The sequence below is a fragment of the Euleptes europaea genome, chromosome 6, assembly GCF_029931775.1.
Source record: "Euleptes europaea isolate rEulEur1 chromosome 6, rEulEur1.hap1, whole genome shotgun sequence".
Lineage (NCBI taxonomy): Eukaryota > Metazoa > Chordata > Lepidosauria > Squamata > Sphaerodactylidae > Euleptes > Euleptes europaea.
Window position 1 is genome coordinate 70221271 of NC_079317.1, and position 17548 is coordinate 70238818.

At 42.0% G+C, this 17548-nt stretch overlaps 1 protein-coding gene across 3 annotated transcripts in view; it reads right to left on the bottom strand.

The window, feature by feature from the left end:
* The window catches only part of ANO1 (anoctamin 1), a 109561-nt gene that overhangs the window by 55044 nt on the left and 36969 nt on the right, over positions 1-17548 (bottom strand). For 2 of the 3 annotated variants that reach the window (XM_056851824.1, XM_056851823.1), the window contains exons 6-9: positions 12506-12557; positions 5537-5592; positions 3715-3756; positions 47-111 (exon numbers count right to left, since the gene is read on the bottom strand). In XM_056851824.1, the coding sequence (XP_056707802.1) occupies positions 47-111; positions 3715-3756; positions 5537-5592; positions 12506-12557 (215 nt within the window). Of the gene's footprint in view, positions 1-46; positions 112-3714; positions 3757-5536; positions 5593-6091; positions 6158-12505; positions 12558-17548 lie in introns of all 3 variants that reach the window. The other variant, XM_056851822.1, reaches the window with a different exon arrangement.

Below are 17548 nucleotides of genomic sequence, written 5' to 3' on the forward strand. Positions count from 1 at the left end.
TGGGTTTAATGACGGAGATATGAACTTAATTTCAGATCCTTCTTACCTCACTAGGTCAATTGGCTGGTACTTGTAAAAAACTCCATAGCTCGCCCATTCTTCACACAGGAGCTGTAAAACAAAGTTAAAATGAAATAGAAAGCTGCATGGAAGCAGTTCCTTCTTTCCCTCAACCATAGAGTTCACTCTGTGCTCTGATGTCATTATCTTGATATCATTATCTTTTATGTTCTTTAATCCACCATTACATTTGCATTAAGTACTGAGCACACTTGATGGTTTGGTGCACTGACACCTCTTTGTATTAATCTTATGAGAGGATTAATAAAGAGAAAAAAGGAGGAGAGAGAGGCCCCGATGCTATGATTTACCACAATATATAAATCAAGACAGCACTTAATAGATTTGAAAGACAGTCATTCACTGAGTTATTAGAATAGGGTGAGCCAGAAGAAACTGGTTTGGAGTCCTTGAAAATTTTTTTATCTGTTAAAATTATTTTTTGGACTATGATGTTAGCTAAATAAAACAAAAACCAGTTTCTCCTAAAAATAAGAGTAAATTCAGGTGGTAAAATGACCAATTATACTTTTTAGATTTCTTGCCCCAGGATGTAGGAGAATAAAACCTTTTGTGCTGTTGCTATAAACATGCACAATGTCCTTTTGCTGATATATAGTTCTCCCCCACCCCCAACCCCAGTATCTTCAGATCTTTATCCCCATTTTTAAAACGAAGGATAATATCACTGTGAACTATTGCATAAGGTCATACATCTTTAAAGAGATAAGACTCAGCGGTAGAGCTTCTGGTCCCAGGTTCTATCTCTAGCATCTCTAGTTAAAAGGACCAGATAGTTGAAGATGTGAAAGATCTCAGCCTGAGACCTTGGACAGTCACTGTCTGTCTGAGTAGACAATACTGAGTTTGATGGACCAACAATCTGATTCAGTATAAGGCAGCATCATGTGATCTTGCCACCGACCATTCAGTCAATGTATCTGCAGTACACTCAAAAGTCCTTAGTGTGTATCTACATGGATGTAAAATTTGTAGATCAGGTTTATACTGGTTGTATTCTTTGTTGCAGAGGAATCTAAGATTCCTGCATTCTCACTATTACATTTATCAAATCAAATAATGCACCATTAATTACTGAGTACAATACATGAAGTATAATGCTGAATCTTAACATAATCTGAATTTTAACACTGAATCGTGACTTTTTCCCCCTTCTGACCCAGAATCTTGCTTAAATGTAGGTCTTTAGGAACATCTGACTACTTTGTATTTTATAATTTATGGCCTTGTTTTGCAATTTGCACCATGTAATGTTCAATTATTCTTGCTCAAGTTAGTATATGGGAAATCTTAATGGATGTAAAAGATTTTCCACCAGTTCTGTTTTGTGAATATCCTCCATATCTGCACAAGTGGACTGTGAATGAATGAACCACTGCCTTTTATGTCCAATTCCCACATGACAGATAATACTGTGGCATCACAGATAAAAAAGACCCAATTCAGGTTTATTCCTTGGAAATAGAAATGTTCTCTTGGATGCAGCAGGATGTTTTCCTGTCTTTACTTTGGGGATTAGAGTAATGGCACATTTTAGCTTTCTACTCTTAAATCAGTGCCCTGAGCATGACCTCCAAAATAGATTTTTAAGGTCACAAAGCTCTCCTGGATTTACACCATTGCTGCTAAAATCAGATATAATTCCTTTGCCTTAGGCAATGTGCAAAGTGTCTCAGGGGAGGACAATAACAAAGAGATGTTGTTAATAAATAAATGCATCTGCCCCTATCACTGGATGCCACACACAATTAAGCTCTCAGTTATTCATTGTGGAAATACAAAATCACAAGTGGGAACCCACAAGGACTTGCGGAAGGTGGGGGAAGAGATGTCATTTCTCCCTGCCAAAGTATTTCTTCTTTCCCTTCCCTGAAAGTTCCCACAGCCTCTCCCCTTTTCCTGCTTCCTACTCTCCTTCCCAGCCAACAGCCAACCTACTTTTCATGTGCCCCTCTCTTCAGCTTCCCCTTGGACCCCAGCAGCCTTTACCTAGGAAACTATAGCACGGTTGTATGATGCCTGCTGCATGCCAGGCCCATTTGCATCATAGGGAACCCTCAAGGACTTGTGTGGGGGCACATGACTTTCCCCTGTATCCCCCCCACATTATTTTCCCTCTCTCGCCTCCTGATAACCCTCATGTCCTCTCCCCTTTCTCTGTCTTATTCTCTCATTCTCAGTCATTCACAAACCTACCTTTTATCTGCCTCCTACCTTCAGCTATATTTATTATTTATTTACTTCATTTTTTACTCCACCTTTCTGCATAGTGGGGACCAAAGCAGCTTACTTCATTCTCCTCTCCTACTTTTTATCCTCACAACAACCCTTTGAGGTAGGTTAGGCTGAAAGTATGTGACTAGCCCAGCATCACCTAGTGAGCTTCCATGGTAGACTTGAGCCTTGGTGATTTGAACCGGGGCTTCCCAGACCCTACTCTGAAGCTCTATTTGCTATACGACACTGGTTTTCATAGGGTGGCTGCAGTTGAACAGTAGCAAGCAGCCAGGCCTAGGTGAGTCATGCAACTTGGGTGGTATCAAGTCACCCAGTGGTTGGTGCCAGGCCTGAACTCAATGAGTCCTCCTTCAAAGGCCAAAGTAGCCCTGGAAAGGATGCAGCCTCTCCCCCTGCCTTTCAGTCACAGAAACCCCAACCTGGAATGCTGTGGTTGCCTAGCAACAGCCACTGAGGGAATCCATTTCTTAAAGCTACAGATGCTCCTTTTATCATTTTGGTTTTTTTTAAACCTCCCAACATTTTTTTTTAAGATTTCACATTTTTCTGAAAATCTGGGGGATTTTTCAAGGACTTGCGGAGTAACGGAAGGATCTAGAATGCCTCTAGTGCTACTCATCAATTTATGGATGGAATCACTGCTCTGAAACCAGTATAAAAACTGCCTACTAAGGGCCAAACTAGGCATTATAACATCCACAGGTCTGACCTGTGGATGCCAAAGTCATTTCAGAGAAGAATTCAGCCATTTAAAAATGACATGAGGGTCCAATCCTGATCTGAACCATTTCACAGTGGGACCAGGTCATCTTGTTTTTCCCCTGCATGCCTTTACAAGTGCTGAAACAGCCAGTGGGGGCTCTTTTGACACTTGAAAAGGCGCCAGGGGGAAGGAAACAAGATCGCCTTGCCCCGCCTCACTGTGGCTATGTAGCATTTTGAAATGGCCAAATTCTTCTCTAAAAGGGCATCGGCATCCACAGTCAGTACCATGGATGCCATAATGTCTAGTTTGGCCCTTACAGCCTGCTAAAAAGTGCCTTGTGTTCCTGTGATACTTCCTTCATGCACAGAAGGAACTTGCCCTAAGGACTTAGCTAATGCTGTTGGTACAAGCCTCCCTCCTAATTCAGAGTTGCCAAAATGTGCTCCCAAAATGCTGCCTGCCCAACTTGCCGCCCTTAACAAATGTTAGTTGAGCTTTCTTGACAAATGGAAGGCACCAGTAATGCATTTTCTGCTAGATAGAATACCTTTAAAAACAACATTTCTAAATGGCACTGACTGCCTCTCCACGATACGTCAGTTAAAAGTCTTGACAAGAGACCACCTCCCAGCAAGTGACTCTTGAAGCTGACGCTCTTGAGAATGTGCTGAGCCCCCGTATCAACTTACTTTTCTGTCATTAGCCTCAACATGTTCACCTTCATAGTCACCCTTAAAAAAAAAAGGAACACTGGAGTCATTTCAACACGTCACCACCAAAGCTGTCATGCATTCTTTATGTTACATATAAGTCAGTGTCTTAAGGCCAGAATGTTACATATAAGTCAGTGTCTTAAGGCCAGAAAGTGTTCTAATTCTAAAGGAACAACCAACATCCCAGATGTTCAAGAAAGGAAGAACCTAGCTCTCCAGATGGGATAGTAATTATGGGAAGAACCATGATTTCCCCTACATGTTGCAATGGAAAGACAGCAGGACAGGAAGGTGTCTGCAGAAATAGAATTGCACATAAATGGCTATACTTCCATTCTGCTGTCAGGGCAGTAAGGCTCATTGTGTAAATGACCAAATGATAGATTTATGCAGTTGAAATCTAAGCACACCTTGAAGACAATGGACTTTGAAGATCCTTTAAGAAGTCCTTTGAAGTCAATGAACCCAGAAAGATGTAATTCTGCTAAGGATCGCACAGTTAGTTTACCCACAGAATGCTAGTAATGACTAAAAGATCCAAGAGGTACTGAAGAATAGATACTCTTCGGGTCAATTCACTCCTGACTCTTCTTCTTAATAGTGTGAGCTAATGACAGACACAAGACCGCAGTAGTGGAGATCAGCTGCTTGGTGTTTGTAGGCAACAAGTATTTCATCAGTTCATATACCTGGGGAAGTAGGTTTCTGCTTATGAAAGCTGCTGCTGCAATAATTTCTTTAGTTTTTAAGGTGATCCAAATCTATTGGGCTTGGTTTGCAAAAGCACAAAAGAGCTGACAGGCGATGGCTGGTACATTAAAAGGCAATATTTCCACATTAATCCAAAAAAATTAATACCTAACAATGTAAGATGTATTGAATACAACGGGGGGTAATCTAAACTAGTGGTCAGATGTGGGCAACATTACATATGTTTGGCCATGAACTGGGTTGGGGGAAACTGGGACTACACATGCAGTATTCAGTGCATGCCCAGCTCTATAACAGGGCAAATAAACACATTTACTTGCAAGCAGGTTCACCTATTTAAGAGCATCTACTTTTACTTTTTGAAACTTAGATCCCATTCATATGTTATTGGAATGTTGTGGAAGTATCTTCCATGCTGTTTAGTAACATCTCTAAATACAACGATGATGTACTGATTCAATATATCACTGAATAAAACATCACAAATAGGGGAAAAATATTACATATTTTTTTCCGCTCGAAGATACAGTAATGTATTAGGTTCCCAAATAAAAAATTATCTATAGCCTTTGGGCAATTCATTATGTATGTGCTGAACAAGCTGGCCATCCTTGCATAAACATTAATATGATTAAATATGTACCCTACATTTCAGAATATACATAATTAGAACACATAACGAATCCACTTCTCTGACAGAAACGGACCACAGTGATATGCATTATATTAGTTAGGAGGATGTCAAGGGGATTTAAATCAGGAAGCTCACTACATGGTGCCAGAGAACTAAATATGTATCCTCACTGTCCTTAATAACAGAAGGTCGAAAGCACAATAATTTGCTGAGTCATTTTTATAACTTTGTTTTATATAAAACTAAAGGAAGTTATTTTGTGTGTTAGGACACCGGTTAAGCATTTGCATACGTATTCTTAAAGAAACTGCTAAAAAGCAATGTAAAAACGGAGCAGGAAACTGGGCTCGTGGACAACCAAAGACATTTAAGACTGTGCCATTGATACCTCACACATTAAGAGTTCTTGGGATCAGCATGCAGAGCCATAAAAATATATTCTAAAACACTTACATCATGCAACGGGTATGCAGCACTGTAAACACCGTTGGCAAGCAGACTGGTGATCCCTGGAACAAGAAGAGAGGGTATCTATTTTTGCTTCCAAGTTTGAATTCCTGCAACTTTGCAAATTCTGGAGATGTCCCCCTCAAAACATCAGCAATTTTGTTAGATAATGAATCGGTTACTACTTCATTTGCCTCCATGCTGTTTGACTGAAAAGATTATTAAACATGGTTCATTTTAAGAAATGGAAAGCTGTGGAGAATCAGAGGAAGTCATATATTTCAGAGTCAAGAGCTGGAATCCAATGGCTGGAAATTAGTTATAATAAATTACACACCCTGGAAGGTTCAAACTGGATTTTCAAAGCAAGCTCACGGATTTGGAAATATAGCAAAAGACAAGGTAGTAAGAAGAAAAGAGTTCAGCTGGACCTGATGGGGCGGGAGAATACACACACACACACGTACACACACACATTCCCAGATTTTTAAAATCAGATTTAAGTTTGATTAGAGAAGCTATCTTGAAAGCCTTTGGTAAAATCCTTGGCATAATACTTACCATACTTATCACATTTTCGTCTTTTATTTAAAAGGGTAGTTTCCTTCTTTCTTCCCTCTCCTTGCCCTGTTTATACATTTGTCTATTAGTTATACGATTGAGCCTGAAGAAGTTACAATGCTTAAGCAACAGGGACTCTGAGGCAGTGTATATATCTTTTTCTGAAAAATAAGGTTTAATTTTGGAGTAGAATGAGTTGGCGCGTAATAGGAGATGTTGTAAGTGTAGCTGGGATTTTGCAGTGAGTGAATAACGCACTCAGAAATCTCAGCTCGCCATAGAATTCCAGTGACTGCTTAGTTGCAAACTCTTGGAGGATGTAGTATTTAATTTCTAGATGTGTTCTGCATTACAGATGCTTGCATTAATATAGTGGCTTCCAAATATGGAGCATCTGATGGAATTTGGACATGTGTTCCTAGGTAACATGACTCTTTCAATGATTCTGATACCCTGTCTTTAAAGCTGGCTTGGAACTGGTAAATAAAATCAATATTGAAAAATATATAAATGAAAAACTAATGGGGATAGCTGCATAATAACAGTATTGGATGAGTGTAACAAAGCAAGCTTTGAGTTATGTTATGGTGTGCATTGCAGTGGGAAAAAATGTTTCAACTTACCTGATAAGCTCATCAAAATACAGAACCCCAATTTCCCCTACAAATTATCTTTCTATCACATTTTTATTCCAACATCCCTTCTGGGAGCTCAAGGTGGTGTATAGTTTTCTCTGCTCCTCCATTTAATCCTTCTAACGGCCATACATGGTAGTTTAGGCTGAGAGAAAGTGACTGGCCCAAGATCTGTTACAATTGAATGGGGGGGGGGGTCTGAACCTGAGGGGTGGCAATGTGGCCAGGGAGGGAGGAGCTGCTAAAGTCCCCCCTACTACTGGAGCTGGTGAGTGGGTGAGCCTGGTTGGGGGGGAGGGAGATTGGTGAAGGGAAGGAGCAGCGGCAGCGGCAGTGGTGCAGATGAGTGGACCACCCAGCAAGTGGCTTACTCAGTAAGCAAACGAGAGAGAGGATGAGATCCCCCCACCGTGAGTCTCGTGGGTCTCCACTTGTCTGTGGATACTTGATTCAAGAGACTGGAGCCAAGGACAGACAAGACAGATGTTTCTCAAAACCTGAGAAATGCCCCAGGTTTGCAGAAAAAAATCTGAAATCTTAAAAAGTGATACGTGTGTGTTAAAAACCCCAAAATGACAGAAGCAGCATCTGTAGCTTTAAAAAACAAAATGCCTTCTGTAGCTATTACTAGGCTACCACAACTGTATTGCCAGCCTCCAAGCCTTGGTTTCTGTCAGTAAAGGACAGTGGGAGGGGGCAAGGTCCTTTCTAGGGCTGTTTTAGCCTTTCAGAGGGCCAGGGGGCTAGGGCCAGCAGCAACTATCAGGTAACTTGGTACCATGCAACTTGTGTGACTTACCCAGGCTTGGCTTTCCAGTTCAACAGCAGCCACCTCACAAGAGCCACTGTGATGTAGTAGTTAAGACTTGGATCTGCATTGTTCTCTGTGTGAGTTACCAGTGCATAGCTCTTTGATTAAAACTCCAAACAGAGTATTCAAATATACCTAAATAATTCTCAGATGGGGTTCATTTGCAAATCAATTAGAAGGAATGTTTATTCTACTGTAATGACATTCAGGTGTGGTTTTCTAGTTCTCTAGATAAATCCAAAGTCGTATTCAAACCTCTGGGGTGTAAACTCTGCCATTTAAAATTAAACCTAGTCTCCAGTTGTAATAAACGTTTTTGGGCTTCTTTACTTTTACTGTTTTCCAATTTATACATAATTTGAAATGTTATATCTTTCTCAGTATGTTTATGGTCTATGAAATGTTCTACTAAGGGGGCATCACTAATCTGGTTCCTAATTCTGGAGATGTGTTCTGATATACAAGTCTTAAAACAATCTGTATCTTTTTTTTTTTTTTTTTGCAAACGATACTCTGTTTGGAGTTTTAATCAAAGAGCTAAGGAAAGTGATTATGCACTGGTAACTCACACAGAGAACAATGCAGCATAGCCTAAGGTAAAGTTAATTTAAAATGCTGGTGTTTTTTTTTTAATGAAATGTAATATTTTGGAAGCATTTAAAGGTTGACTTGAAATGTCTTAATTGTTACATTTATAGATAGAAGTATTATATTAGGATCTGAGGAAACTTGCTTATGCTAATATGTCCCGTTAAGATCCAATTCAAAATACAATACTGTAATAATCATTTAGATTTATATATTGTTTTGAAAAATTTGGAGACATAAAAACGTTTGATCTATTTCCTGTGATTTTTTTATAGTTAAAAGTGTTCTGAGGAAGTTAACCTAAATTTTTGCAACTATACTATTGAATTGATATTCATGTATATACAAATACATTTATCAATACATTATTGTGAGTTTTGAAAATAATTCCCTATTGGTTGGGTACCAGTCGATATATGGCTATTGTTCAACAGCAGCTACCCTGTGAAAGCTACTGTGGTGTAGGGGTTAGAGCAGGGTCCTCAACCTTTTTGAGCCTACTAGAACCTTTGGAATTCTGACAGTGTGGGAGGCACAGGCACAAAATGGCTGCTGCACCTTATCTTCAGTTGCATAGTCCCTTTGCTGTGGTGGCATATGCTGCCATAGTAATATTTTTAAAAATCTGCACAGCCAATCAACTCTCCAATAGCCAATCAGAAGCCTTGCTGGGCAAAAGCCCCACATGGCCCTGCCCGCTTTCTAAAAACAATTGGAATGTGCCAGGAAAGGGGCTGGAGGGTGCCATGGCACCCCTGGGCATCACACTGGGGACCCCTGGGTTAGATTTTCAGACTAGGATCTGTGAGATCCAGATTCAAAACTCCCCTCTGCCATGGCAGCTGACTGGGTAACTCTGGACCAATTACGCATTCTCAGACTAATCTACCCCTCAGGGTAGTTGTATGTGGAGAAAGCCAAGATATTAATGAAGTAAATAAATAATAAATACAGCTTAAAAAGCAGGGCAGATAGAAGTTGTTTGGTGTATGGGGAGGAGGGAAGGAAGAAGGTAAAGGTGAGGATGTAGGGGCTGTCTGGAGGAGGAAAAAAGGAAACAGTGTGGGGAGGACAATACAGGGGAAAGTGAGGTAACCCCTGCAAGTCCTTGCAGGTTCTTCACTATGCAACTGGGTACAGTAGCCAGTACTGTAGAACTCAATCATAATTTTTCTAGATAAAGGCTGCCAGGTGGAGTGATAAAGCTGAAGACAGGGAGGGCAGATAAAAGTAGGTTGGCTGGTGGGTGGGAAGGAGAGAAGGAAGGAGGAAAAGGGGAAAGATTTGGGGGATTTTAGAAAAGAAAAACAGGAAAAGTGGAGGAGGTGAAATGAGATGTCCCCCACAACTCCTTGCAGGCCCCCACTTTATATTATTTATATTGGATGTAGATTATCCTCAACCACAGACAATACTAGTTATTTGCTGCCTCTTACTGTGGCAACACACACACTGGGAGACAATCCCACAGTATATTTGTGCTGAAGCTTCCCCAAGGCATTCTAAACATTCATACTCAACAGAAAAGCTTGTCTCTAGAAATAAGCCCTCAGAAAATTGGGAAACTAAGCCATCAAAAAAGGTCTTCTGAGAAATAACTACCATCTTACCAGGACTTACTCCCAGAACATTGCACCTTAAGTCACTAAACCTAAAAATATTTACTTGGAAGATCCAAGGATAGAACTTGCTTTCCAATCAGTGAATGTTCAACAAATTTTGCAGTGAATTTATTGAACTGTTACCATACTACAAAGTGTATGCCATGAAGAGCATTAATATACATGAGGAAGTTAAGGTGCTAGGGTTGAAGATGGTATAAGTCAGTACTTGGCCATTAGAAAAACAGTTTCTTTTCAATGTTGCTGGCACACTATTATCTTATATGGGCCTAAAGGTAAAGGTCCCCTGACCAAGCACCGGGTCATTCCTGACCCATGGGGTGACGTCACATCCCGACATTTACTAGGCAGACTTTGTTTACGGGGTGGTTTGCCTTCCCCAGTCATCTTCCCTTTACCCCCAGAAAACTGGGTACTGGGTATGGGCCTAGATGAACAATAAAGGCCTCCAGCTATAAAATGCCATGTATCATATATGGAGCTACTATAAATTGTCGATGCCTTAAGCCAGGGGTCGGCAAACTCATTAGTCAACAGAGCCAAATATCAACAGTACAACGATTGAGATTTCTTTTGAGAGCCAAAACGCCTTTTAACAACCATTCTTGTACGGGAGGTTTTGCCTTGGATTTGCCGCTCTCTAGATGCAAATTTTCCCCATCTGCATTCTCAAAACTCTGCAGGGGGGCTTATTGTTGAGTTTTGAGATTCTGGATGGGGAAAATGTACATCTGAGTGGCAAATCCAAGGCAAAACCTCCCATTCATAAATGGCCAATAACCCCATGCAGAGTTTTGAGAATCTGGATGGGGAAAATGTGCATCTGAGTGGCAAATCCAAGGCAAAACCTCCCATTCATAAATGGTCTTTCGCCTCACCTACCTGCCTGGTCCCTTTAACCGGAGATGCCAAGGGGTTGAACTTGGGATCTTCTGCACGCCAAGCAGAGGCTCTGCTGCTGAGCCACGGCCCCTCCCCATGGCCCTCCAGGGTCTCGGGGGAAGGTCTTTCCCATCACCTTCTTGCCCAGTCCCTTTAACTGGAACAGCTGGGGGTTGAAGCCGGTGCCTCCTGCCGCCTGGCCAAACGCGCCCGGCCGGAGCACTACCCAGGCCGGCTGGCCGCCGCGCGAACTCCGCTGAAACTTGGAGCCGGGCTGGGCGCATGGCCGGGACGCCGCTGGACCCCCCCTGCCCCCCGGGGCTCTCGGCACTGCTCCAGCGCCGCCCAGCCCCGACTTCCTGCGCTGCTTGGCTAAATTTAGATGGGGGGCGCCGCCGAGGGGCCTGGCCGGCGCCCCCTCCAGCCCGGCCAGTGGCTGTGTGCCCTGGCGTGTCCCCACCGGCGCTGCCCTCCTGCGCTCGGCCCGGCAGTTCCGGGGCTCACCGTTCTTGCCATAATTCTCCTCGCCGCCCGCCATGTCCGCCACCCCGGCTCGGCCCTGCCCGCCGCCGCCTCCTTCTCCTCCTCCTCAACACCTCGGCCTCCTCCGCCACCCAAAACCAGCGGGAAAAATCCCGCCCGCTGATTGGCTGCCGCCGCCCGCCTTGGCGCTGCCGGCCCTCGAGCGCCGCGAGCAAAACCCGGCCGCGCTGTGAGGGGAGGGAAAGGAGGGAGGAGGAGGAGGGCGCTTTCTAGAGCCGCACTCAAGGGGCCAAACAGCCGCATGCGGCTCGGGAGCCGCAGTTTGACGACCACTGCCTTAAGCGACTAGACCATCCTTTCTTTTTTCTTTTGCTGTCAAGTCACAGCAGAGTTATGGAGCCCCTATGGGCTTTTCAAGGCAAGAGAGGGTTCAGAGGTGGTTTGCCATTGCCTGCCTCTGTGTCACAACCCTGGTATTCCTTGGTGGTCTCCCATCCAAATACTTGCCAAGATCTGACAAGGTCAGGCTAGCTTGGCCATCCAGGTCAGGATGGACCATCCTATACAGAAAGAAATAGCATGACAACAGTATACATTATAAATACTATGCAAACCACTTAAAAATAGCAATTAACTCATTAAGCATTCTGGTAACCTTTAAAAGGTTACAACAACAAAGCCACACCTTGAAAACAGATTTAGCAATTGCCAGGATGATCCAGTCATCTCAGTTGTGCAACTTGGCACTGTATGAGAAACTACGGTCCCTTCCAGATTTCCTAAGAATAACAACAGTGAAAAGGCGCCTCCCTTAAGAAAACCAGGAAGCACTTAATTAAGGATGCTACCGCCCCTCAAATTTAACCCAATCCTGAATCAGAAATACATTCTGAAATAATATAAATCCTGTAGAGAGAATAATATCCTGGATCTTGATTTCTCGAAATTTTGGTTTTCCAAAATTATTACTATGTAATTCATAGAGTTTTACACAGTATTGACAGGTATGCAAGGTGCCATTTATCATGTATTTTAGATCATGTGCTTCTGATTTTTTTCCTGCAACAATTTTTTCCTTAGCATTCCATGGAAGAAGCCTGCATATTGCAGAAAACCTCAGAATCCAATCCAGAGTCTCCAGCAATTCCTAGAGAGAACTGATGTCACTTCTGGCTTTTTCCTGGAAGTAATGTCGCATAGCTCAATTCCCCTATCATTATTTGTAGGATGGCTAACCAGTCTTTGTGCCAATATTTGCACATGCATAGCATTCTGTACAAAAATATCCCCTATCTGTACCTGGCCCCATTCTCTGTGTTTTTTGATTGGCATGGGAGCCAGATTCAGAATCAGAGATATGATGTTGATCCAAAACCTAAATAAATATCCTTACCCATGCTGTATTTGGCTTTGGTGCAGGTAGTTCGTTTCAGTATTTCGTAAACCTGTAGAAAAAAAAAGTTTCTTAAGCGCTTCTAATGAAGAATAACATTTGCACTGTGTGTAATACAAACAAAAGCATCAGTACATTTAAGCTTTTGAGTGCTACTATTACATCACCACCATTCCCTATGAAAGTCAGTGTTCAGGAATAAAAGACAATAACTGGTAACCAAGTGAACACTACAGACTGTGAAGTCTGTGTGAACTACCTATTGCCAATTCAACACTAGAAACTGAGCTTACACAAGACTGCAAGACTGATTCACAAATGCCTACCTGGAACAGACCTCCAATTTGTAATTCTCCAAAGAGTGACTGGAAACTTGCCCAGGGCTAGAGATTTGAGGGCCCGGGGGAGGGGGAGGAAATAACTGAGGAAAGTCCAGGTCCCCGCTTTTCCCCAAATTTCCCTTTCTTTTTAATTTTCCAATGAAAAAAAGTGAAAATTTGTGGGAACACTGGAGAAATTCCTGTGTAATATTTTCTTTTTTCTCTTACTTCCTCATTTTGGGGACTGGAATGAAACATCTGAACCAAGCCAGTGTAAAACATTACGAATATTCAATATTTTCAAGAAAAGGGAATTAATTGCTTTGTTGACTATGTCTAGTACTACAGTACCAATGCTCAGCTACTTTTTTCTGAGGCCAATGCCGTATTTTCAGGAATACCTTTCACAATACAAACACTCCATCTCAGGAATTAAGATTACTGGGTCATTACTTTGCTGCTGTCATTATCCAAAATGAGATTGGTTGGTAGCAAGAAGTGTCATGAGTTGTGGAATTCTCTCCAGCAAGAGACTGATTCAGGCCTATTATATTGAGGGCAGAACTAGTTGTGATGGCGTCACTGGGTCCAACCTGGGGACGCTGCCGTTTTAAAGCCTAGTCCTGTAGATTCAAAAATGCCGATAGAGCCCGTAGCATGGCGGGATCAGGTGCTATTGCCCCCCCCCCATGCCTCTTCATGTGCCAAAACATCCCCCAGTACTGTAGACCATCCAGTGAATGCCCATTTCTTCCATCCATTATGAAGATCAGTATTAAGAACTAGGCGGTGTGCAATCACTCTTATTAGGATTGATGTTAATGAAAACACAAACAAACCTGATGATACTCTAGTGTGGGCACAATATATTACAATCCAGCGGTTCTCAAACTCTTTGAACAGAGAAACCCTTGCCAAAATTACTCTACTTTTCAAAATCCACTTCTAAACTTACTCTAGTTTTCAAGACCTACTTGTAAAGGAACTGCATATTCCTCTCCCCAGTATAAGAAACGGGAACCTTATATCTGTTAATACTGAATAAGTTTATATATTTATTGTTTATGTTTCATACTTATAAATATATAGCATTACTGATAAACAGGATATATCGCCAGATCGCCCTCACATCCTAAACAGGATATATTTTCTTGGTCATTTCACACATTATGCAGAGGCAACTCCAAATTTGTCATTTAACTTCACAGAGCCCCCTTTTACAGTTCACCTTGTTCCTCTCCCTTCCTGACTTTCCAACTTATCTTGAGACTGGTGACCCAATTTTTTGTCCCCGATCTACAGTTTGAGAACCACTGTTCTAAGGTAACACTCTACAAGCCAACATTTAAGAAGAACAGTGGAATGGGAACGTTCTCCCATGATTTTATATTACAGAGACATCAAATCTTGCATGTATTTGTGTAAGCCCATTTTGCAAAAAACCTAAGAGGCAAATAGTTAGCTGTGCCTGCTATAAGTATCTGCCTGTAACAAACACCGGCAGTATAAATGGCATAAAAGAATACCATATTGTGCCCCACTGTGTGCCCCATGAGAAGTATGATTCATCCATAAATATCTGGTTCCTTGTCTTATGAAGTGAAAGGTCAAGCCAATTAAAAAATTCCAAAGCCCATATGTTTTCTTTCATCTCTAATGAGCCCCAAAGAGACAACTTTATTACCTCCATGTTATTACCACCAAACATTTAGAATCAGATGGCAGCCTGCCTCTAATTTTGCTTAACATTTCTGTTTGGTTTTAACATGTACAATTCAGCATTGTGTCTATATTTGTTTTTCAAATGAAAGATTTTATCCAAAAATAGAAGTTGTATAGTATATTATGGTTGTATTTTCAAACATGGAAACAAACAATGAACAGCAATACTTGCTATCGTCTCTTACCTTTCTATTTGGCAAAAGAAACCCTCCATCTGCCTTCTCTGGACTTCAGAGAAATATAATTTACATATTTAGTAAAAATCGTATATGGGTAATTAATTTAGAGTAGCATTCTCACCAGAAGATTACAGATCATTCTTAAAGAAAACTAGACATAGCTAGTTGAAAAGAGAAAAATGGGGGCCTTCAAAAATTATTATTTCTATTAAAAACCTGGCTCAATTAAGGCACAGAGTTTAGAAGTAACTCTGGTTAACAAGAAAGTGGAATTATTTACTTATTTATTTTATGTCCTTGAATGCATTGGATAGAAAAGGGAGTTAAACTATACCCAGACACTGACATCTTTAGTTTTAATTGTTCATGTTCCCTATTTAGTTTTCTTCTTTAATGACAATTTAGTCCCCTTCACAAAACCATTCCACTCTCTCTTTCCATTTTGCTATGCTCCCTTCTCTTTTTCTGTTAATGGAGGAGGACCTATGGGCTATTAGAAAGGGTCATAAAGGCCATCTAGTCTAACCCCCCGCCCAATGCAGGATCAGCCTAAAGCATCCCTGACAAGTGTTCATTCAGCTGCTGCTTGAAGACTGCCAGTGAGGGGGAGGCTCACCTCCTTCCTTGGAGGCTGGTTCCAATGCTGAACTACTTGTACTATAAAAAAATCTTTTCCTAATATCCAACCACTACTAGGGCTGTGCACCTTTTTTTCCACTGGTATTTTTTGGGTTTAATAAACCCAGAATTTTTTGATAAACCCAGAAAGCTAAATACAATGGATTCTGCTTTCCGAAAAAAATAAAAAAAATTCGGGTTTATTAAACTCAAACCTGAAAAATATGCCCTGCAGAGCCGAACACTGGGCTCTGGTGAGACCAGCATTCAGAACTGCACGCCTGGGGCCTTCAGATCTCTGTTTGATGCTGGTTCCCACCTCCCTGTGGAGGTGGGAGACAGCTTGCAGAGGAGATCTGCCTTCAGAGAAGGCGGGCGGTGAGGATCTGAGTCAGCCAGCAGGCAAGTAGGGGGGAGGGAGGGAGGAAAATGGTGAAAAAATCAGCATTATTTGGGATCCACTTTTTCAGCTCTCTTTTATTGCCGCCATTTTTTTTACTGGTAAACTCCCCTTCCCGAAAAATACCAAAAAGGTATTTGGGTTTTTTTGTTTGTTTGGTTTAGTTGAATACACACCCCTAGCTGGTACTTTTCTGCCTGTAATTTAAACCCATTATTTTGAATCCTATCTTCTGCTGCCAACAGGAACACCCCTCTGCCCTCCTCTAAGGGACAGCCTTTCAAATACTTCCTCAACCTCCTCTTCTCCAGACTGAACATTCCCAAGCCCCTCAGTCTTTCCTTGTAGGGCTTGGTCTCCATGCCCCTGATCATCCTCGTCACTCTCCTCCACACCTGCTCCATTCTGTCTACATCCTTTTTGAAATATGGCCTCCAGAACTACACCTAGTACTCTAGGTGTGACCTCACTAATGCAGAGTACAGAGGGACTATGACATCTTGCGATTTGGATGTTAAGCACCTGTTGATACTCTACAAGACTGCATTAGCTTTTTTGGTCACTGCATCACACTAGCTGCTCATAATTAGCTCACAGTCCACCTGTACCCCAAGATCTTATTCACACACACTGCTACCCAGAAGTGTATTCCTCATCCAGCATAAGTGCTTCTCATTTTTTTTACCCAAATGTAAAACTTTGCACTTATCCTCTTTGAATTGCATCTTGTTCACATCCGCCCACTTTTCCAGTATGTTCAGATCTCGCTGAATTCTATCTCTATCTTCAAGTGTGTTTGCTACTCCTCCCAATCTGCAAATTTAATGAGTAATCCCTCCATTCCCTTATCCACATCATTTATAAAAACACTGAAAAGTACCAGGCCCAGAACCAAGCCCTGGGGCACTCCACTGGACACCTCCCTCCAAACAGATGAAATGCCACTGACAACTAGGCGTTGGGTGCGGTTCTCCATCCAGTTCCCTAATGACCTAACTATGCACCTAATAATCCTAGAGTCCAATCTGCAGTACTCTAGTTTACCCATCAGAACATCATGGAGTCAAATTCTTTACTGGAATCTAGATAACAACCTCAACAATGTTCTTAAACTCCAGTAAGCCAGTCACAACATTGGTCTGCAAGGACCAATTGAGGACAAATCTATTCTGCCTTCCCCAGATCACTAAGTTGTCCTTCAGAGGCTGACAAACTGACCCCTTTAAAATCTGCTCCAATATCTTCCTTGGGACAGAGCCTATTGGGTGCTTTCTCTCTGTCCTCTGTCAGAGTTTCTCCATTTCTCCAACAGTGGCTCTATCAACTCTTTTACCCTGTGTTTGCTCCTCACATATCTGAAGAAGCTTTAGTTGTTGTAGTGAGTCTCCCTGGCCATTCTCAGCTTGCTCTGAGCTGTGACCTATGTGATGGCTGACCTACAGTGCCTAGCAACCCTCAGATACTCTTCTTTAGAGGTATCGCCTTCCCTCCATTTCTTGAACATTTACGTTTGCTTCCTTAGCTCATCATGGAGTTCTACGTTCATCCACATTGGCTTCTTGGATCCCCTATCACATTTTTATCTTGTTGGAACAGTGATGGCTTGAACTTGCAAGATCTCTTGTTTTAGGAGAGCTCACCCTTCACTTGCTCTGTTCCTTTTCAGCATTCTTGCTCATGGAATGATTCTCCCTACTAAAATCTAACATATATGTTTGGCTGCAAACTTCCTTGGTCCCCCACAGCAAAAGGAGTTCTAGGAGGACCTGGTCACTTCCCTTTAAGGTCCCCACCACCTTCACCC